General features: G+C 45.8%; 1 protein-coding gene across 1 annotated transcript; it reads right to left on the bottom strand.

The window, feature by feature from the left end:
* Positions 1–386: 386 nt before the first annotated feature.
* Positions 387–23,708, bottom strand: LOC112254400 (G-protein coupled receptor 22). The gene is made up of 2 exons (XM_024426964.2): positions 21,772–23,708; positions 387–2,607 (listed from the first exon to the last, which is right to left on the bottom strand). The coding sequence occupies exon 2, from the start codon at positions 2,523–2,525 to the stop codon at positions 1,035–1,037; it is 1,491 nt and encodes a 496-aa protein (XP_024282732.1). The 5' UTR covers positions 2,526–2,607; positions 21,772–23,708; the 3' UTR covers positions 387–1,034.
* Positions 23,709–23,720: the final 12 nt, after the last annotated feature.

The following is a 23,720-nucleotide window of genomic DNA, read 5'->3' as shown; positions in this document are numbered from 1 at the left end:
GTTTTCTCCAAATGCATGTCAGCTAGCTAAATTATCTATAGGCCTATTACGAGTACAACTCTCATCTGCTATCGACATCAGGATACGATCGGGAGAACTAGTTAGCTCCAAAAGCATTGGTGTAAAGTCCTTAAGTAAAAATATTTTAAAATACTACTTAAGTTGTTTTTTGGGGGGGGGTATCTGTACTTTGCTATTTATAGTTTGACAACTTTTACTTTTACTCCATTACATTCATAAAGAAAATAATGTACTTTTTACTGCATACATTTTCCCTGACACCAAAAAGTACTCATTATATTTCAAATGCTTAGCAGGACAGGAAAATGGTCCAATTCACACACTTATCAAAAGAACATCCCATATTGCCTCTGATCTGGCGGACTCACTCAACACAAATGCTTAGTTTGTAAATTATGTCTGAGTGTTGGAGTGTGCCCCTGGTTATCTGTAAATAAAAATAAAAAACAAGACAATTGTGCCGCCTGGTTTACTTAATAAAAAGGAATATGAAATTATTTATACTTTTACTTTTGATACTTAAGTATATTTAAGACCACACACTTTTACACTTCTACTCAAGTAGTATTTTACTGGGTGACTTTTACTTGAGTAATTTTCTATGAAGGTATCTTTACTTTTACTCATGTACGACAATTGGGTACACTACTGTCCAAAAGTGGTAGCTGACTGCATGCTGAGTCATGGCAGTGGCTAGCCAGACTAAAAAATACATTTTTATCAGGTTTTTAAAGTGATTGTGATGAGTCCACCACAATGTACCCGAGAGTCTCCTAATCAGCAAGGGGTAGTCTGTTTCATTTAATTGTGTACAAAAAAACACAGTTTGAGATCATTGTGATGGGTTTTCTCCAGTGGTTTGAATGAGGAATTTGGCTTCCTGGGAAAATCTTGACGAGGCAGGAACAATAACTAAGAGGGCGGGGCTTAGTGAAGAGTCAATTACCTTCACACAGACCTGTATAACGAGCAGGTCTGTCAGTAGTGTTATACACACTCAGTCTGTGCTGTTCTCACAGGGGCTCTGCCAGGCAACGGCCAGTGGCGTCGCTGCCCTCCAGCCGTAACTGACATCCCTTCCTTGGCTTCACCCAGGAGTTGTGTATGACTGTCCCTCCTGGCGAGGGGTCCAACTGCAGCAGGGACACCACCCGCTTCTTTACCTTGGCCCTGAGGGCACGCCGCAGCTTCTGCCTCGTGAAGGCATAGAGCAGTGGGTGGGAGACGGTGGTGCCGTAGGCCAGGGCCAGGAACCACAGGCGCATGCTGACCAGGGTGTCGCTGGGGCCCAGGCCCAGAATCAGCAAATTGGCCATGGACAGAGGAGCCCAGCAGCCCAGGAAGGTGGAGATGATGAGGAGGGACATCCTGAAGATGCGCCGCTGGCGCTCCCGCCGGTCCCGGTGACGCCTCACAGCCCGCCGCAGTGCGATGATGGCCGACACAGACGCCTGGACAGTGGGACCAGGGACAGGAGCAGCAGTGGCAGGGCCTTCTAAGCTGAACAGAGGGTCTGTGGACAGGGCTGGGGGGGAGGTGGCTGTGGAGATGGGGGGGATGCAGGGAGGGTGAGAGAGCGGCTTGCTTGTGTCTGTACACTGCTCTCCTCCCTCTATCACTCCCAGCCCTGCCTTCTGCTTCTGTCTCTTACGGCCCCCCCTACAGTGTGGGCGCCTGAAGCGCTGGCTGTTCTTAATATGGGAGCCGATGCGAATGTTCAAGGCCCGCAGGATCCGTGAGTATGTGAACAGCATGACTGCCACTGTGGTAAAGAAGATGGGCACCTGCAGCAGGAGGTGGTAGTACATGGCCAAGCCTGTGTGGTAGCCCTGGCCGCCCACACACAGCAGCGTCCGGTTACGCCACACTGGCGCCAAGGTGGTGGCGGCGGAGGAGGATGAGGCGGGGATGTGCTTCCCATTCTCCGACCCTCCTGTGAGAAACTCCACCTCCAGGAAAGGGATGAAGAAGACGGCCAGAGACGTGGCCCAGACAGCAGTCAGCAACAGCCCTGCCCTCCGCGGGGTGAGCAACCGGTTGGCGGGTCGGACGGAGATGTCGTAGCGGTCCACACTAATGACCAGCACGTTAATGGCAGTAGAGATGGAGGCAAAGGTGACACAGGCCTCGTGGAAGCAGCAGAGCAGGGCCAGGTTTGGCCCTGGAGGTAGCAGCACCACTACCAGGGTCAGAGGCAGACACAGCACGCACAACACCACATCCAGCACATGCAGGTTGACCGTGACCATGTTGCTGACCGAGTCGACCAGCTTGGACTGAGAGCAGTAGAGCACCAGCACCGTCATGTTGCTGCTGAAGCCCAGCACCAGCTCCAGCATAAGGAAGGCAGTCAGGGACACCTGGAAGCCCAGGGAGTAGGGCATGTACCAGGCTGTGCTGGAGGAGACACTCCCCCCTGAGACCGCCTCCAGGGCCCCGACACTCACCACCATCCCAGCCCAGTCGCTGGGGACCGGGGTCGGGGTGTAGCTATCCGTCTCCATGTTGGTAACCTCTCAGCCGTGATGTGTTCTCATGCTGCCACCTGGCTCCCTGATGGTGATGGAGAACAGTTCAGTGACAGTCCTGCAGAGAAAGGGAGACAGGGGGGATGAAGTGTCTGGTGGGGGTCTGGAAATTCAATGGTTAATTAAAGGTATAAAAAGGCAAAGGTAAGTAATCAAACATAAATATCACAATCAGCAAACTGGTTATGATCTTTGGCCAGTTTGCTATGACTCGGATTGCCTGCTATAGTTTTTTTGCGCTTTCACTGTAAGTGCATAGATGTTATGTAATTTGTCATAATTGACTGCTCTTCAAATTAATTTCAGGACATCTTATTCAATGTGAAATCATTTGAACCATGAATTCTGAGAAATGGCAGTCGGTGGTCTAGAAGCGTCTGTATAATCCACTGGGGGTTAAACTACATCATGGCAGAACCAGCCTCTCAAGGAGATTGACTACATCATGACAATGTGTTTTTTTACACAAACTAAACCATTTTAATGTTGACCGCCATTTCTTACAAATTTTCTATAAATCTGTCCTGCAGAGTGTGCTGTCCTTTGGTCTGATATGCGTGTTCGGAAACATGCGAGTGCGAGACCAAGTCAAGCTTCAGCGCTTAATTAAGATGGCGGGAAGGATAATTGGTATAGATCAATTATCAGCCACCAACCTGAACACAAAACTCATCCTCCTAAAATTTGAAAGCATTTTACAGGACAGTACTCAAACCCTTCACTCAAAATACAGTCACAGCAGCAGCCGGACAAGGGGAAAGAGAGATTGGGGGAATCATTTATTCCAACAGCCATTAGGCATTAGTATGTTGGTCACTTGTGTCATGATGTTGCCCTCTTTGGGTATAGCAAGCCCCATCCCCCTCTCCCTGCCTCCCCCTTTCCTCCTTCAACTAGGCTGCTGTGGTCAGAGAGACGTCGTAAATTCCTGAGGATCTCCTCATGGACACACAGTATAGAGAGAGTCAATTTTTCATAGAGCACAAAGGAATTTCTTCCACCTCACAGAACAAATTTCATGTTCAGGAGAAAGTATAAAAGATCGGTGAAGAATCCAGATATGAACTGGTCCGTTTGTTACAACTTGGGGAAGCTCATGGGAGACGGTGTGGCCACATTACCATAACGCTGTTTATATAATAGCCTCAGATATGAGGTTTACATCTAATTGTTGTATAAGCTGAATGAGTGAGTATGATACTGTTTGTAAAATTGTGTAATATACTTTTGGACTGTTTAATGAAGGAAAACCCAATTCCCTTTTGATTTGAACTAAATCAGAGGACCGCCCCTGAGCCCAGTTAGGGTCAGGCGTCCTGGGACAGCCCTTTTCTGCCATTCCGAATAAAACCCAACTTTGAGAAATTATCACCAGACCATGTTTATCTCCATTAGGAGGAGACAAAGGTTGTAGACCATTGCTGAATCTTTTAACCATACTACGTGGTTAAACTCTTAGACTATCGATACCGACAGAATAAGAACAAGTCTTTGATATTAATTACTAGTCTGCAGCTAGGAATTCGGTATCGTTGAACGCGAAGAACGACAACCGCCAAAACATCCATTCTATAACGAAACGAATGAATGTCACTCTGAACTATCCCCTCTAACCAGAACCGAGAGAGACGGACAATTCTACAAAATAAACAACTTTTCACCAGCGATCAAGATGACACACTGAGCGTAAATATACATATTGATTGCAATTGTTCACGAATGAGTGAGCGTTCATGTGTGCAAAGTATTAGTAGTTCAATTGTCATAATTATCACTCTGTAGTGACTTCTTAGTCGACCCCCACATCCCCCTTTTGTCTAACAAGCCGCCATGCCGGTTTAGCCCACTAGGGCACATTCTCCTATCATTTCATGTAACCATATTTACTGTTTGTTTATGCATTTCTGTGAACTACTTAGTAATAAATAAATTATTTAAGACAATTGATGTATGGATGACTCATAGTGAAGACTGGGTTCGTGCAGATAACCAACAATTTACGACGTTTGGAATGAGACTAACGTGAGGTAAAGTAAATAATTCATTAATTCGAAGACTAATTGATCAGATAAAATATCTGAAAAGTTATTTTAGGAAATGATAACTTTGTAATCTGAATATTTTTCCTTGGTGCCCCGACTTCCTAGTTATTTACGTTACATGATTAATCAGTTGATCGCGTAATACTAATTACAGAGAATCTTTGATAAAACCTATAAGTCTTCATTTTAATGATAGTAAAGACACGACACTTGAGTATACAATATATTTCACTTTCACTTTAAATGTGTGGCTATAGCACTTTGAACGAAACATTTTGTGTAGTTTCTGTGTTATGTTTAATGTACCGTCTTTTTAAGAACATGACCAAATGAATTTCCCCCTTGGTGGGATAATAAAGTTGATCTGAATCTGAATAAAATGTCAGCATCAGTCATGGTGGCTTTGGTTTAGAGTGCACGGAGCATTTACGGTGCTACATCAGGACATGCATCGAAACAGACAAAACATGCATGAACAGCACATGACACATGAGCACGTTTCATAATAAGATATTGTTAGGTATTTAGGGACACAATTTCCTGACATTCACACGTGAAACCGATAAATTAACATTTTTGTGTGTAAGAGGTGGTAGTACAAGGTCTTAATTGCTCACTGTAAAATGTAGCCGACGCACCAAATCTACTGCATAGTTTGGCATGGCCACGATGAATCACCACGATGCTGCAAAGCTACATTCCAAAATACGCAATGTGTAATACACAGTCAAAAACACAAGTCAGACAAACAAAGTACTGTGCTAAACCTTGTGTGTCAGTGGAATAAAGACTTCAGAGATAACAGATTATACATTTTTTCTAACCTGAGCTGCTCTGGGGTAAATCAGATTAGTGTCTACAGGCCAGACTATAACCTACTGCTGTATTGGCAACACACCAGTGGTGATGTCCTATGACACAATTCCAGAACAGTGACTAGAGTCCTGCTGCTGAGGGCAATCAATTGATTCATCAAAATCACAATGTGTGCTTTAAAATCAGGAAATTGGACCAATCAGTAAATTGCGCCTATGCCCGACACCTTCTGCACTACTTTAGAAATCACACGTGGTTGAAAGATGGACCAAATGTCATGTGTTTGTAGCCATAGCAACTAGTCTGCAAGGGTCTAGAATGGTTAGAGGGCACACATGCTGTAGTACTACTCAGCTACTGTGTGACACCATGTTAGTGGCAGTGAAAGTGTTAACAGACCCACGACAGGCTACAGCTTCCTTGTTGGGGTTTTAGAAAACAAGCAACACTTGTAGAGTTTATTCCAGAACTGGAAAATGGATGAGAACATTAAAACATTTCATGGATGATGAGACAACTGAATGCAGTATATTCTAAAAGAGACAGAAAACATGTGAGAAATGAGGTGAGAATTAAAGGGCTAGGACAAGAGAGGGAGGGAGGTGTACAGAGCCCTGCAGTCCTACGCTCCACTTATCCTAGAGATTTTCAGCTGGCTGCTTTCATGAGCAGACTGCCTGATCACCACTGCACTACGAGACGATAAAGAGATAAGAGGAGAGGGACAGAGTCCCTGAACACACAGAGTTGGTGGTAGATATTGAACGAGACCTTCTTCAAACATTGGACCTATTGCAGGCATCTCTGATGTTTTTGTCTTCCTGCATCACTTTCTGATGGGAAAGGAAGGAAGGAGAAAGGAAGGGAAGTAGGGAGGGAAAATTGCAATCATGCCGCAAGGGTAAACAAGCCCAAGGGAGAGAGGATGGGGTTGTTTTTGTTCCACTCCAATCTCTCCCACCAGCCTAACCCTGTTCCTGCCTGGTCTCCTGCTCCCTCTGCTCTGTTTTCCTCAAAGGGCTTACACACACACACACACACACATCATCCACCTTACACACACATCATCCACCATGTGCGGAGAACTGCATGATATCTTCAGGTGCGACACTTACAGTCTCTCTTGATAGGGGGAGACAACTTCATTCCTACCTGGGAACTGCACTCTCTGTGATGATGCTGCTGTGCTAGTGGATCGATGTAGAGAGGAATCCTGTTATACTCTATTAATCCTGGTCTCTATCTTGTTGCGCAACAGACACTTGAATAAAACTAGGTTATGTCCCCCTAGGCTCTCCTTGTAAATAACAGGTTCAGGACCAAAAGCAATGAGGCTGGAGACACTCAAGAATGTGTTTGGATTTCTTAGGCTGCATTTAGACAGGCAGCCCAATTCAGAGGTGTGTTCGGTTGCTTGAACGTTTGCTACCTTGTACGAAACACGTTTCCCCAAAACATTCTTGAACAGACTGAGGTACATTGGCTCCCATTTGGTGGGTGTGGCTTGAAGCAATGAGTGACGTATTTAAAGGGCAGAGCCACAAGCCACCCCTCCCCGTTTTTCCAACTGGTCGTTCAGTAGAGCACAGTTCACGTTCAATTGAATGTTCCAGAAGGTAAAAATGTAATGAATGCAGCCCTGATCTTTTTTCCACTAATTGGTCTTTTGAATTGGGCTGCCTATCTAAACGCAGCCCAAGATACAATCCAATATGATTGTTTTGACCACGGACACAGGGCTTTTGCTAAATGGTATGTTTGGGATGACCCAACTCTGACTTCACCCTATCAGAATATGTGAGCGGAGCTTGCCCAATTTGACTGGAGCGAGATTCCCAAAGGCTGGAGCGTCGGCCTTCTCGCCTACTCCAATTTCGCTCCAGTAGCGCTCAGTTCATGAGCTCAGGGCATGCCTGGCCCAGCATGCATTTGTAGTCTACTTGTGTGCTGCTATTGCCCCTTGCTTTAGCTACTGTCATGGAGTTCGCAAAATATTTTTTTTTACAAAGAAACTGATAAAACACACAGGTGCTAAATCAAAGTGACTTAAAAAGATGAGGACCAGGAGCAAGAGGGGGAGTGCGGTGATGTAGTGTCCACAACTAAATAATCATTGTGGATTCTGAAAAGACACCTGAAAGCATGATGGTGAACTTATTACATGCACATGCTAAAAGAAAGCAACGGGGTGGGTAGATAACTAAGTGTGTCATTGTAGCAAAGTATTTATAAATTAAAAATTAGATCTTAATTAATTTTGTTATATTATCTATCCATAGGCCATAATTGATTTTGACCCAATAGGCCTGGCATATTCCCACGTTCAAGGAGCTTTCCGTATTGATTGGGTTATTTTTGCCTAAAAACCTTTAGGCCTACCTACCTACCTAATATATATAAAAAATGCATCTGCCCAGCCTGGCAAGAGTGGCTAAAAGGGTGCTTAGCATCCCCAGTGGCTCTGCAAGTGAGGAGATATTCTACGGACTCGGGAGAGGCGAAGGTCAAGAGCCATGCATCCTCCGAAACATGACACTGCCAAGCCGCACTGCTTCTTGACAGACTGCTCACTTAATCCGGGAGCCAGCCGCACCAATGTGTCAGAGGAAACACCATCCAGCTGGTGACCGGGTCAGCTTGCAGTCGCCTGGCCCACCACAAGGAGTCGCTAGAGCACGATGGGACAAGGAAATCCTGGCCCTAACCCAGACGAGACTGGACCAATTGTGTGGCGCCTCATGGGTCTCCGGGTCACTGTCGACTGTGACACAGCGATGCAGTGCCTTAGAACGCTGCGCCACTCCGGAGGCTGGCTATAATGATTTAATACAATGAAATGTTGATTCATTCCTGAGTGCTTTATGTCCCTACTAGCCTATTGTGTTGCACTCACAAATGCTTCAAAATGTATTTCTCTGTAGGCTATTGCCTTGAAATAGTTTAAATAATATAGCCTAAATAGTTCATTTTAGTCCCGTAGGTTCTCTGTCTGGCTCCTGACCTATTTAGAGTGTTTATATGCAGTTTAATATGACACGTAGCCTATTTGAAATGATGAGGCTTCTTACATTCACCTTTTCATGTTTATTTAAATACTTTTCATTCAAATCCACATGGTTTGGTTTAAATACTTCAAAAACAAAATGTTTAGGTCCAGGTAGTCACAAAAATAGATGGTTAAATTGTGAATGGAGAATGGAGCGAAGGCAGTTTTTTTTTCTTCCTGTGAGTGAGGAGCGGTTTTTAGCAGAGTGGTTGGAAAGGACATAGAGAGCTGGAGCGATGTGCTCCATGAGTGGGATTTCCAACTGCTCAACTCCGCTCACATGCTCTGCACCCCATTGACGTTGAAATTTAAAATGGTTAAGGGTTAAGGTTAGGTAAGGGTTATGGATGAAAGGAGAAGCTCATTTTTTGTTAGCTTTACCCCGACTAGCAATAGTTAACTGCTAACTACCAACTTTCTTCATGCTCGTTCTGCAGTGGGGTAAGCTTCTCAAAACCAAGTGAAATCGCAAAAAAAAAAAAAACGGTCTGGATGGACACTTTTATAACATGGTACAAGAAAAGGTTAGGGTTTAGGGTAGAGTCGTCCCAAGTGTCCGGAGAAAGGGCCACGGTCCATGCTATCCGGAATCCTTGGGACATCCCAACTCTGACGTTACCCCATTGAAGTTGACATTTTAAATGGTTAAGGTAAAGGTTAAGGTTAGAGTAAAGCTTAAGGTTAGGGTAGGGATGTCCCAAGGATCCCAGATAGCGCTAACCCAGGGTCACATGGCCTTACAGCCACATGTCTGATCACAAAACACAGCGAAGCCTCACCTCCTGCCTGTGGAAGACCTTGGTTACCATAGTGTCAAAGTGTTTTTCCCATCACAAGGGAGAGAGTGCAGGTCTGGCAGAGCAGAAGCGTGTTAACATAGTTCCCCTTGTTAGTTCAGTATCTAGACAGTCAGTGATGAAAGCACTGCAGTGAGAGCAACAAGGGCTCTACCAGTTAATTTTCAACTCAGCACCAGTCCAGCTATGAGCCGTCCGTCCTGTTCACTCAACAGTTAATCATCAGCATGCTCTGCAGAGTCTGCACCCTCAGTCTCCTCTGGTTAGTGTGAAACCCAGGTGCAGCAGCTCTAATTCTAACTCTAATTAAGTATTCTGCTGCTTGCTAGAGGAGGCCCACAGGGGAGCTTTGGGGCTCCAGGTAATTGTGTTTTCCACTTCCGACCAGCAGAAAGAGTAATGACTTCACTTTCACAAAGAACAATTGAATTCATATGTAGCATCAGAGGAAGAGGTGAAGCGAGAGGGTCGACTCCCGTCAAAATCTGTCCACGTGAGAATACAGTGATTCTACTTAATAAGCAGACTGCCTGACTTCCCACCTTCCCGCCAATGACTCCCATTGTTAGGGGGAGACAAGACCACCTCGTCAATATATACAGTATCTCTGGCACCATTCACATTTCCAGGTATGGCAGGATATAATCAACACCCAACTGGGCAACTGTTGAGTCACCAGCCTGGAAACAATAACTACTCAATGCACTGCAGAGTTTATAATGAAGACTGGCTTACTACTTACTGAGTTTAAGGGAGCGAGGGGGGGATGGAAAAGAAAGTGTATGATATGGCCAGGGATGGGAAATTCCCGACCTAAGGGACAGAGGGAGATGGTGTTTGATTCATAAGAGCTGTGGTAGTCATGAAAATGAGGTCAGTTTGGAGGAGAAAGCAGATTCTGCTCCATTGCTGTTTGGTGGAATTTATATGTCCTTTACATATCTTTGTTAACATGTACATCCAACAGCTTTATATACTGTAGACCCATTTACCTGATTGAAATGCTGTTAACACATTATCTTGACACCCATGTAAAATTATTTGATATCCATTGAATTTGCAGCATAATAGAAACAGTCTTCACAGAGCACACTTGAGAGAGTGGCACTAAAAGCCCTCACAACAAACACTGCAGATGATCAGGTAAAGTGCAAGCAGCTCAGTCTTGGAACCGTGTCTGGGCCAAGTAATGTACCCCCGTCATTGCAGTAGGAAGTATGAACAGTCATGCATCATTTTCTGCTTATTCTACTGTTCCCCTCCACAGCACCTCAGCCTGGTCCTCTCCCACATTTATCTGCTGCCAGATCCTTCATCCTGATGTGACGCTGGCCTTTAGTGAGTTAAAGAGAAGGCTGGGCCAGCTCCCTGAGACAGACGAGGGAGATGGGGATGGAGAGAGAGAGGAGGAAGGACACACAGATCCCACACAGAGAATAGACATTTCCTATAGGGTTCTTAGTGATATACTTTATCCTCTTATCATGCCAAAAAAACTGTCACTAAAGATTGATGTAAACAATCTCACTCATCATACTGTTGTACTACTATTACACTAGAGGTCGACCAATTATGATTTTTCAACGCCGATACCGATAATTGGAGGACCAAAAAAAGCAGATTAAATCGGACAATTTTTATATACATATCTGTAATAATGACAATTACAACAATACTGAATGAACTTATATTTGAACTTAATATAGTACATCAATAAAATCAATTGTGTCTCAATTTGGTTTAAATAATGCAAGAACAAAGTGTTGGAGAAGAAAGTAAAAGTGCAATATGTGCCATGTAAAAAAGCTAACTGTCACGACTTCCGCCGAGGTTGGCTCTCCTGCACGTTCGGGCGGTGCTCGGCGGTCGTCATCACCGTCCTACTAGCCACTACCGATCCCTTTTCGTGTATCTGTTGGTTTTGTCTGATTGGTTTCACCTGTGTGTTGTTTAGTTAGTGTCTGTGTATATATAGTAGGTTGTCCCGCCCTTGTTTTGTGCGGGATTGTTTATTTGTCATCTATGTCTGTCAGTGTGTCTTGTGTTCTTATTTTTCTCCGGTTCGTCTTTTATCCTGTGTTGGATTGTTCACCCTGTGTGTATTTGGGTTGACCGTGTTTCTTGTTCACCGGAGAATAAACTTTCATATCGCTATCTGCTCTCTGCGCCCGATTCCACCCACCTTGAGTAGACGTGACAGAATCCCGCACCACCATGGAATCAGCAGGAGCAGCAGCGTCTCCTCTCCCATCGATGGAGGAGAGGGTCCTCCATCATACCAGCGTGATTCACCGGATTGGTTCTGCTTTGGACCAAATGATGGAGAGAATGGATCGATGGGAGAGGAGTGGACTCCCCACCTCATCTCTAGCAACCCCTTCTCCAGCACCTGTTTCTGCGACCACATCTGGCTCCGGGGCTCTTCGGCTGACACTCCCACGGGAGTATGACGGATCGGCGGCTGGGTGCCAGGGTTTCCTCCTTCAACTGGAACTATACCTGGCTACCGTGCGTCCTGCTCCCTCTGGAGAGGAGAGTGTGTGCGCCCTCGTCTCCTGTTTGACTGGGAAAGCCCTCGAGTGGGCCAACGCAGTGTGGAATGGTCCAGACTCGGCTAAGGATAATTACCCAGAGTTCACCCGCCGATTCCGAGCTGTTTTTGACCATCCACCCGAGGGTCAGGCGGCGGGTGAACGGCTGTTCCACCTGCGTCAGGAGACGAGGAGCGTACAGGATTTTGCTTTAGAGTTTAGGACTTTGGCAGCAGGAGCAGGATGGAACGACAGGGCCTTGATTGATCATTTTAGATGTAGTCTCAGGGAGGACGTCCGCAGGGAGCTGGCATGTCGGGACACCACATTCACACTGGATGGACTTATCGATCTGGCTATCCGTCTCGACAACCTGCTGGCTGCTCGCGGGCGTTCGGATCAGGTCCTGTCATTTCCTATCCCCAGCCCCCCTGTTCCTATCCTTATGGAATTAGGAGGTACGGCTTCGAGGGGGGCCGGAGGAGGAGTGTCCTCCTGCACCAGTTGTGGTCGACGAGGGCACACGTCCGACCGGTGCTGGAGGAACTCGTCTAGGAGTCGGGAGGACAGGCGGAACACTGCTCGATCACCCCAGGTGAGTAAGCACCAAACTCATTCAGAGCTTCCTGTCGGTCATGTGTTTGTATTGATTTCTTTCCCTGGGTTTTCCCCCTCTCTACAGCATAAGGCGCTGGTCGATTCAGGCGCAGTTGGGAATTTTATGGATCGTGGTCTTGCGTTAAGGCTAGGGATTCCCCTGGTGTCGTTAGATCGACCTTTCCCCGTGCACTCCTTAGATAGCCGACCATTAAGGTCAGGAGAAATTAGGAAGGCTACGGTGCCACTGGACAATGGTAACGCAGGGTGATCATAAGGAGCAGATTAGCCTGTTCCTTATAGATTCACCTGCGTTTCCAGTGGTGTTGGGGGTCCCCTGGTTAGCTCAACACAACCCGGTGATTTCCTGGCGACAGGGGGCTCTTAAGGGGTGGTCAGAGGAGTGTTCAGGTAGGTGTATAGGAGTTGCCGTTGGTGCTACTACGGTGGAGAGTCCAGACCAAATTTCCACCGTGCGCATTCCCTCTGAATATGCCGATTTGGCTATCGCCTTTAGTAAAGGGAAGGCGACCCAATTACCACCTCATCGTCGAGAGGACTGCGCGATAAACCTTCTGGAAAACGCTGCACTTCCTAGGAGTCACGTGTATCCATTGTCCCAGGAGGAGACAGTTGCGATGGAAACATATGTTTCTGAATCGCTGGGACAGGGGTACATTCAGCCCTCCGTATCATCCGTCTCCTCGAGTTTCTTTTTTGTAAAGAAGAAGGATGGAGGTCTGAGTCCGTGTATTGATTATAGAGGTCTAAATTCCATCACAGTGGGGTTTAGTTACCCACTACCTCTCATCGCTACGGCAATGGAATCATTTCACGGGGCGCGCTTCTTCACAAAACTGGACCTGAGGAGCGCGTATATTCTGGTACGTATCCGGGGAGGAGATGAGTGGAAAACCGCATTTAGTACTACTTCTGGTCATTATGAGTACTGCGTCATGCCATACGGGTTGAAGAATGCTCCAGCCGTTTTCCAATCCTTCGTAGATGAGATTCTCCGAGACATGCTCGGACAGGGAGTGGTAGTGTACATTGATGACATCTTGATCTATTCTGCCACACGCGCGGAGCATGTGTCTCTGGTGCGTAAGGTACTTGGGCGACTACTGGAGCATGACCTGTATTGCAAGGCGGAGAAATGTGAGTTTTTCAAACAGTCCGTTTCCTTCCTGGGGTATCGTATTTCCACCTCCGGGGTGGTGATGGAGGATGATCGCGTTACAGCCGTGCGTAATTGGCCGACTCCGACCACGGTGAAAGAAGTGCAGCGGTTTTTAGGTTTTGCCAATTACTACCGGAGGTTTATCCGGGGTTTTGGTCAGGTGGCTGCTCCCATCACCTCACTGCTGAAGGGAGGACCGGTGCGCTTGCGCTGGTCAGCAGTGGCGGACAGAGCTTTCAGTCGTCTGAGGGAGCTGTTCACCAATGCGCCCGTATTGGCGCATCCGGACCCCTCTTTAGCGTTCATAGTGGAGGTGGATGCGTCCGAGGCTGGGGTTGGAGCCGTGCTGTCCCAACGCTCGGGCGTGCCATCCAAGCTCCGCCCGTGTGCTTTCTTTTCGAGCAAACTCAGCCCAGCAGAGCGAAACTATGATGTGGGGGACCGGGAGTTGTTAGCTGTAGTCAAGGCTCTGAAGGTGTGGAGACATTGGCTTGAGGGGGCTAAATACCCTTTTCTCATCTGGACTGACCATGGTAATCTCGAGTACATCCGGGCAGCTAAGAGACTAAATCCACGACAGGCTAGATGGGCCATGTTTTTTACTAGGTTCCAGTTTACCCTCACATATCGGCCAGGCTCCCAAAACACCAAAGCTGACGCACTGTCTCGCCTCTATGATACCGAGGAACGGTCAGTTGAGCCAACTCCCATCATTCCACCGTCATGTCTCGTGGCACCGGTGGTATGGGAGGTGGACGCTGAGATAGGAGGAGCCGGCTCTGACCGTGAGGCCCTCTCTAACTGTCCAGTAGGGACCAAGTACGTGCAGAGGGTGGTCCGGGACAAGCTGATTAGGTGGGCTCATACTCTTCCCTCCTCGGGTCATCCTGGTATCAAGAGGACAGTGCAGAGTCTGAGAGGGAGATACTGGTGGCCCACACTGGCTAAAGACGTGAGATTTTATGTCTCCTCCTGCTCAGTGTGTGCTCAGAGCAAGGCTCCTCGACACCTGCCTAGAGGGAAATTACAACCCCTCCCCGTTCCACAACGGCTGTGGACACACTTATCGGTGGATTTTCTTACCGACCTTCCCCCGTCCCAAGGAAGTACTACAATCCTGGTCGTTGTGGATCGGTTTTCTAAGTCCTGTCGCCTCATTCCGTTGCCCGGTCTCCCTACGGCCCTGCAGACTGCTGAGGCTTTGTTTACCCATGTCTTCCGGCACTATGGTGTGCCTGAGGACATCGTCTCTGATCGGAGTCCCCAATTCACGTCCAGAGTGTGGAGGGCGTTTATGGAGAGACTGGGGGTCTCGGTTAGCTTAACCTCAGGTTTTCACCCCGAGAGTAATGGGCAGGTGGAGCGCGTAAACCAGGATGTGGGCAGGTTTCTGCGGTCCTCTTGTCGGGACCGGCCTGGTGAGTGGGCAAGGTATGTTCCATGGGCCGAACTAGCCCAGAACTCCTTACGCCACTCCTCTACTAACTTGTCTCCTTTTGAGTGTGTGTTAGGTTACCAGCCGGTCCTGGCTCCATGGCATCAGAGTCAGACCGAGGCTCCTGCGGTGGAGGAATGGGTACAGCGCTCCAAGGAAACCTGGAAAGCCGTTCAGGACTCATTACGGTTAGCGGGAGAACGGCAGAAGAGGAGCGCTGACCAGCACCGCAGTGAGACCCCCGTGTTTGCACCGGGAGATAGGGTCTGGCTCTCGACCCGAAACCTGTCCCTCCGCCTGCCCTGTCGGAAGCTGGGGCCGCAGTGTGTGGGGCCGTTCAAAGTCCTGAGGAGAATAAACGAGGTGTGTTACAGGTTACAACTTCCTAGGTATTACCGTATTAACCCCTCGTTTCATGTGTCTCTCAGGCCGGTGGTGGCTGGTCCCCTGCAAGAAGGTGAGGTGCCTGAGGTCCCTCCGCCCCCTCTGGACATCGAGGGGTCCCCGACGTACACAGTTCGAGTCATTCTGGATTCGAGACGCCGGGTGGGGGGCCTACAGTACCTCGTGGACTGGGAGGGGTACGACCCGGAGGAGAGATGCTGGGTTCCGGTGAGGGACATTTTGGACCCTTCCCTCCTGATAGATTTCCACCGCCTCCACCCGGATCGCCCAGCACCCCGTCCTCCGGGTCGTCCTCGAGGACGGTGGCGGCGCGCTGCAGGAGCCGCGCGTCAGGGGGGGTACTGTCACGACTTCCGCCGAGGTTGGCTCTCCTGCACGTTCGGGCGGTGCTCGGCCGTCGTCGTCACCGTCCTACTAGCCACTACCGATCCCTTTTCGTGTATCTGTTGGTTTTGTCTGATTGGTTTCACCTGTGTGTTGTTTAGTTAATTAGTGTCTGTGTATATTTAGTAGGTTGTCCCGCCCTTGTTTTGTGCGGGATTGTTTATTTGTCATCTATGTCTGTCGGTGTGTCTTGTGTTCTTATTTTTCTCCGGTTCGTCTTTTAACCTGTGTTGGATTGTTCACCCTGTGTGTATTTGGGTTGACCGTGTTTCTTGTTCACCGGAGAATAAACTTTCATATCGCTATCTGCTCTCTGCGCCTGATTCCACCCACCTTGAGTAGACGTGACACTAACGTTTAAGTTCCTTGCTCAGAACATATGAAAGCTGGTGGTTCCTTTTAACATGAGTCTTCAATATTCCCAGATAAGAAGTTAAGTTGTAGTTATAGGACTATTTCTCTTTATACCATTTGTATTTCATATACCTTTGACTATTGGATGTTCTAATAGGTACTTTAGTACTGCCAGCCTAATCTCGGGAGTTGATAGGGTTGAAGTCATAACAGCGCAATGCTTGAAGCAATTCTTCAAGCATTGCGAAGAGCTGCTGGCAAACGCAGGAAAGTGCTGTTTGAATGAATGCTCACGAGCCTGCTGCTGCCTTCTACTGCTCAGTCAGACTGCACTATCAAATCATAGACTTAATTATAATATAACACACAGAACTACGAGCCTTAGGTAATTAATATGGTCAAATCTGGAAACTATCATTTAGAAAACAAAACATTCTTTCAGTGAAATACAAAACCGTTGTGTATTTTATCTAACGGGTGGCATCCATAGGTCTAAATTTTGCTGTTACATTGCACAACCTTCAATGTTATATCATAATTATGTAAAATTCTGGCAAATTAGTTCGCAACGAGCCAGGCAGCCCAAACTGTTGCATATTCCCATGACTCTGCGTGCAATGAATGCAAGAGAAATGACACAATTTGCCTAGTTTGATATTGCCTGCTAATATGAATTTCTTTTAACTAAAAATGCAGGTTTAAAAAAAATATACTTCTGTGTATTGATTTTAAGAAAAGGCATTGATTTTTATGGTTAGGTACATTCGTGCAACAATTGTGCTTTTTTCGCAAATGCGCTTTTGTTAAATCGAAGTTGGCCGTCTTTGTTAGGAAGAAATGGTCTTCACACAGTTCGCAACAAGCCAGGCGGCCTAAACTACTGCATATACCCTGACTCTGTTGTACAGAACGCAAGTGAAGTGACACAATTTCCCTAGTTAAAGAAATTCCTGTTAGCAGGCAATATTAACTAAATATGCAGGTTTAAAAATATATATGTGTGTATTGATTTTAATATAGGCGTTGATGTTTATGGTTAGGTACACATTTGTGCAACGACAGTGCTTTTTTCGCGAATGCGCTTGTTAAATCACCCATTTGGCGAAGTAGGCTGTGATTCAATGATGAATTAACAGGCACCACATCGATTATATGCAACGCAGGACAAGCTAGATAAACTAGTAATATCATCAACCATGTGTAGTTAACTAGTGAATATGTTAAGATTGTTTTTTTTATAAGACAAGTTTAATGCTAGCTAGCCCCTTACCTTGGCTCCTTGCTGCACTCGCATAACAGGTAGTCAGCCTGCCACGCAGTCTCCTCGTGGAGTGCAATGTAATCGGCCATAATTGTTGTCCAAAAATGCCGATTACCGATTGTTATGAAAACTTGAAATCGGCACTAAAATAAATAAAATAAAATTTAAAAATCGGCAATTCCGATTAAAATTGGTTGAACTCTATATTATACTACTGTATATTTTCACACATACATTTGTGCCTTGCTGCACAACTGGGTTAAGACAGAGTTAAATATGAATTGCAGTGGAGCATAATTATCATATTCCTTTGAGACCGTCTGATCTAACAGGTTGTTTAAATTAAAAACATGAGTGGAGGGAGGGAAACAGAATGCATTGTGATGGTGTTAATTTACACCTGCACTGCTTTATGTATAGTACAATATCTCTAACTTTCCACTAAATCATAGTAATAACACTGCATCTTTCGTGTGGTTTATTGTTTTGTTTTTCTGCAAACACTGTCAACGTTCTCTTTGCTCTTTGTCACAATCCAGAGTTTGAATACATGAATAATAGAGCAGGAGATAGAATGTGAAAACAAATGGAAGGAGAGACGATGGTCTGGGTTGGAAGAGCAGCACTAACAACCGCTGGCCCTGTCCCTCCATCCATCCATCCATCCATCCATCCCTCCCACATGTCAATTGCTTTCTCAAACATGTGTCATAAACAAACCAACACATTACAATGTCACAGTAAAAACACAGGACAACCCTCTATCTACTGTATCATTCACTCCAAGACAATAGACTTAAACACATTACTAAAAACGCAGCGAAACACAAAGACTGCTTTATGTTCAAATACAATGACAACTTTCCAATGTGAAGCCTCACAACATGACGAGGTGAATAACACCACAACTAAATGGTTCTTTACTGCATGCAGTCCAGCCTCACAGAACTAAGTACATGGAATGGACAGCATGGGTTCAGGACGGCATGGGTTCAGGACGGCATGGGTTCAGGACGGCATGGGTTCAGGACGGCATGGGTTCAGATGGTGGGAAGTGACTAGCTGGCTGTGTGAGCACCCCACTTTAGAAAGCAGATCCCTATTTGAGTTCTTGCGCTGTATTCATCACCACATCCTGATTTGGGTGGCTTAAATATCACATTTCGAAAGCAAAAACACAGGCCCCGTCTTCAGCACAGTTCTTTGGGAATGCAATACAAACACAGTATCAGTACCACACACACACACAGTAAGCAGCCCAGCAGGGCAACAGCTAAGGGTAAGTGGTCTTGTTGGTAAACGTGGAGAGGGAAATAGGTTTATCCCCAGTAGTGTTCCATTCGGGGAGATGTCAGAGAGAGTTTGTTGGTTTCCAGAATGTATACATGCACAGTTAATGTACACCGTGTGTTATATAAAGTGACATATAGCTCCTTGCACTTGTTTCAGCTTTCTTGGTCCCTACCAGTGCTTCCTTTTGGTACAACATATTTCCATCCTGCAAACAGAAGGATGTGGCTGAAAATACAATATATAGTGAGCCTAATTATAAAAGAGCCATATTCTCAACTCATTCTTCCCACGACTTGAAATGAGAATGATCTGTCCAACCCAGTGCTCTGACCTTCAATAGCATAACACAACAGAGCCAGTCGAGGGCCACAGGCCTGTTCAACTGTGATTGGCTTACTGACCATGCGTCTAGAATTTTAACAGCCACTCATTCTGTGTTACGGCCTCATCCTTTCTTTTCATGCAGAAATCCAATTACCCTTTCTTTCCAGGTCCTAAATAGTTTTGCTAATTTCTTAACTGTGCTTAAGAGCAGTAAGAGATGCAGCTATTCTGGTTGAGAGTGTGGTTGCATGAAATATGAAGAGAACACGGGGAGAGTGAGATGCAAGAGGATGAAAGCAGGAAAAGATGGTGGACTGGTGGTGTGACAGAGATGTGGAAGATAAGGCTTTCTGCATGTCTAATTTAATATAGCTAGCTCCAAACAATCCATTTCAGGTTGCTGGATTTACAGGCCTTCAGGGGGCCTTATGTGAGGGCTATTTAAGGACGGAGTAGGGGAGTAGAATTATATTGAAATAATATATTTTTGAGATTCCTTTAGTTAGGTTAATATTGTGAAGCTCCTTTATTTTGCGGGATAACTGGCCAAACAGCATGTTGGTCAGACGGACTGTTCGACCTTGAGAGGCAGAGACAACTGTGGGGCTTTATATTGTCCTATTACATTCATAATTTATGATTGGGCTTTTACAGAAATTTGGACCTGAAATAGCCAGACTGAAAACTTGAGCGAGAAAGAAGAGCGGGAGAGAGGAGAGGAAGAAAGGAAGAAAGGAGAGGAAGAAAGGAGAGGAAGAAAGGAGAGGAAGAAAGGAGAGGGGAGAGGAAGAAAGGAGAAGAAGAAAGGAGAAAGGAGAGGAAGAAAGGAGAAAGGAGAGGAAGAAAGGAGAGGGGAGAGGAAGAAAGGAGAGGGGAGAGGAAGAAAGGAGAAGAAAGGAGAAAGGAGAAAGGAGAAAGGAGAAAGAAAGGAGAAAGGAGAGGAAGAAAGGAGAAAGAAAGGAGAAAGGAGAGGAAGAAAGGAGAAAGGAGAGGAAGAAAGGAGAAAGAAAGGAAGAAAGGAGAAAGAAAGGAGAAAGAAAGGAGAGGAAGAAAGAAGAGGAAGAAAGGAGAGGGAGAGAGGAAGAAAGGAGAAGAAGAAAGGAGAAAGGAGAGGAAGAAAGGAGAGGGGAGAGGAAGAAAGGAGAGGGGAGAGGAAGAAAGGAGAAGAAGAAAGGAGAAAGGAGAGGAAGAAAGGAGAAAGGAGAGGAAGAAAGGAGAAAGAAAGGAAAGAAAGGAAAGGAGAAAGAAAGGAGAAAGGAGAGGAAGAAAGGAGAAAGAAAGGAGAAAGAAAGGAGAAAGAAAGAGAAAGGAGAAAGAAAGGAGAAAGGAGAGGAAGAAAGGAGAAAGGAGAAAGGAGAGGAAGAAAGGAGAAAGGAGAAAGAAAGGAGAAAGGAGAAGAAGAAAGGAGAAAGAAAGGAGAAAGGAGAGGAAGAAAGGAGAAAGGAGAGGAAGAAAGGAGAGAGAGAAAGGCGGAGGAGGAAGAGCCTTTTGATAGTGTGCGCACATGTGTCCTTGTGTGTGTAAATGTGTGTGTTTGACTGTGTGTTGAGGGCAGGGGAAGGGCAGAGGATCAGGGATGCAGGACACAAAGCCGCTTTCCTAAAATTATGAGGTTACTTATCTACAGAAGGAGGCAATTAAAAGTCAATCCAATTCGCCTCCTGGCTGCAGGGAGAGAGAGCAGAGTGACTTAATGAACGTATCTCTATGTCTGTCAAAAGGTTGCCCTCTCACACACGGCAGGAGAGTTCCAAATAATTACATCAAGATCATACCCCTCTCTAATTACCTCCTTCCTCCCACATTTCCATGTCTCCATCTCCACCACTCCCCCCATAGACACTATCTCCATTTCGCCTTTCCCAATGTTGATTTCATCCGCTGAGGCGGTCTGCTTTTAGGAGCCCTTTTCACTCCCTCTCAATAGTATCACTCTCTCTCTTAGTATCTCTATTTATCATGTAGTTACTTAAATTTTACTGCATAGATGTTTATTCTATTTATTCTGCCACTTTGAATTTATCTGATGTTAATTAATGAAGACAACTTTCTGGCTAAACTTCTTTCCTCTCTCTCTTGGCTAATGGCTAACACCACAAACAGACAGACATGCACACACATCTCTCTACATACTGTTTTCCTAGTCAGATCTCTGAAGACTGCAGTGGAGGTGTTCCCAGAGGAGTGTGAGAGAAACAGTCTCAAAGTATGTATAGTGTCAAGCAGTTTCTCCCACAATAAAGCCTGGGGGGGTTTGAAAAAGCCAATATGCATAAAAGTCAATCAATACTTTTTTCATACAGATTTGTCACCAAAAACCCCAAAAAGCAAAACGAACACAGTTTCTTGCCACAGTTAAAATGACCTAAAAATAACGAATCAATATTCTTTTTTTTAAATGAAAAACAAACGTTTACCTATTTGATCAAATGCACACACTAGGACTCCGTACAGTACGGGACACCGTGCTATAACACAATAGGCTAATACAAGCAAATAAAATACAATTTAGCTAATACATGTGCAACAATAAATGTGTACATATTTTTTATTACAATATTATCATAGGGCAGTTGTAAATTTTAAAGTAAAATGTGTTATTGGACTACAAGTAGCCTGCCCTACAGGCTGTTAAATTGAAATGTTTGTTACACTTACACATGTGGGCCGCATACTTTGTACAACGTATTAAATTCATGCACTGTGTGTTTTCATTTTAGATACCATATGAAGTTAAAATAGGGAAATAGGACTTACATTGCCTCGTGCCAGTCCCTGAGATTCCCAGCTACATTCTTTTGCAGGTCCGTTTGTCGCGCTCTGCCTTCTGTTTCTTTGACAAATAATCAGAATATTGCAATGTATTTCATATCATGTTTTATGGCTATGTAATATGACGCTAATGATGCTGTTGTAGGCTACATCTCTGCATGTAAAAGCTGTGCTATTGCCTCTGTCGTGAGATGATCGTCCACCAGTTTTAGGTAGCCGACCGTAAAGAATCCATACTCATCTCTCACGGTCATGTTGATAATGTCTTCGGAGACCACATGCTCAGCGAAGAGTAGACTACTGTACCTCTGGCCAGATCAGAGGGAGAGCTGCGTTCCCTCCATCCAATACGGGGCGTGTCTTGCACGTACTGCACCGTGGTGGTGTAAAATTCAGAAACGACTGCATTTCGCACCCCGAGTGACAGGAGGGAGGTGCTCAATTTGACAGGCAAGGTCATCAGCATGTGGAAAAGCATATGGCAAATACTGGATAGACAAGATTTGTGATTTCCAATAGGCTATAACGAACGGGGGGGAAAAAAATCACCACCTACAACGAATGCAGTCACGTTGAAAGAGAAAAAGCAGGCTAAACTAGATGTAGGCTTAAACAGGCATGGCTGGGTGTGGGATTTTCAGCTCTCCAATGTCAAGAAAGCATCATACACAGAGGGCATGGTTCTGTTGCAGGATAGGTTCTTCCATTGACTACTGCAGGATACACAGACAAAACATACTGTAGGTGCTCCTGGTTCTTCATGTAGTGTGAAAACAGGTGCACCTTACCCCTTCATGCGCCAAATACAACAGGTACAGTGAAATGCTTACACTACACGGCTATGGAAGGGCATCAGGTCAACCTGCTTGAAATAGCGATCCAACAACCCACTCACTTTAAATGTTCTGCATATGAGCTGATAAATAGGCCTACAGAAACCATCCACGGGTCCACATTATTGCATGGTTTATATTCAACACACTCAAATGTTTCCATTAACCAAATCACATTAAGACCTGCCAGCTGAATGGAGTGAGGGGGAGAGGCTCTCTACATGTTGTTTACTGCCACCCTCTTTCACACCACAGACCAATGCAAACAAACGACCTTGCACTGCTCTCCTGCAGTAACTTAGAGGGAAGTAGCTAGATAGTGTAGCATCAGGCCAGGGTTACAGCTAAATCACAATTGCTTTTGAAAATCCGGTAAAAACGGAATAATTCTGAACACTCCCTATTCCCTATTCTGGCAGACAAGTTTCAAATTCTCAAGGAAGTTTCTAACCACAAGCATAAACTATTGTAGCTAGCTGGTGAGGGCTCAGGAAGACTGTCTGAACGAACTGAACCACATCCATTCAGCCCCACTCAACTCTCGCTGCATGAAATACGTCATTAATTTTGAGCACCAGGCATGTCTGTATACCCCTTCCCTTATTGACCGCTCTTCAATATTGTACTCAGGACAGCTGGAACATCCCAAAATGTGTTGAGTAAATTACAAAAAATCCGGACGCCATTTAACTTGAGATGAGAGGGAGAGTAGATTGATTGTTGATTCTGCTGCCAAAATCATCATCCTCTCTCTGGTCTGTCTGTGTAATGGCTCATTTCCTTGGCCCTCCACTTCAGCCCCTGCAGCTGTGTGCCATTCCCTGGCCCTGGCTTTCTCCCACCCCCTGGCAGGCCAAGGGAAGCTGGGCTCCAGCTGGCAGCACAGGACAGGGGGCAATTAGAGGAGTGTGGGGGAGACAACCAGACCTGCTGCCAATTACTGTGCCCATGAGCCAGACAGACGTCACCCATAATAACATCCAACACTGTGGAGCACAGCCCTGCCATGTGACAATGGTTGGACAACAAAGTTACACAGGTCTCTGCTTTCAGGTGTAACTTCAAGTGTGTGTGTGTGTGTGTGTGTGTGTGTGTGTGTGT

Source organism: Oncorhynchus tshawytscha, linkage group LG07 (genome assembly GCF_018296145.1).
Source record: "Oncorhynchus tshawytscha isolate Ot180627B linkage group LG07, Otsh_v2.0, whole genome shotgun sequence".
Lineage (NCBI taxonomy): Eukaryota > Metazoa > Chordata > Actinopteri > Salmoniformes > Salmonidae > Oncorhynchus > Oncorhynchus tshawytscha.
This window is presented reverse-complemented; position numbering and strand designations above follow the sequence as displayed.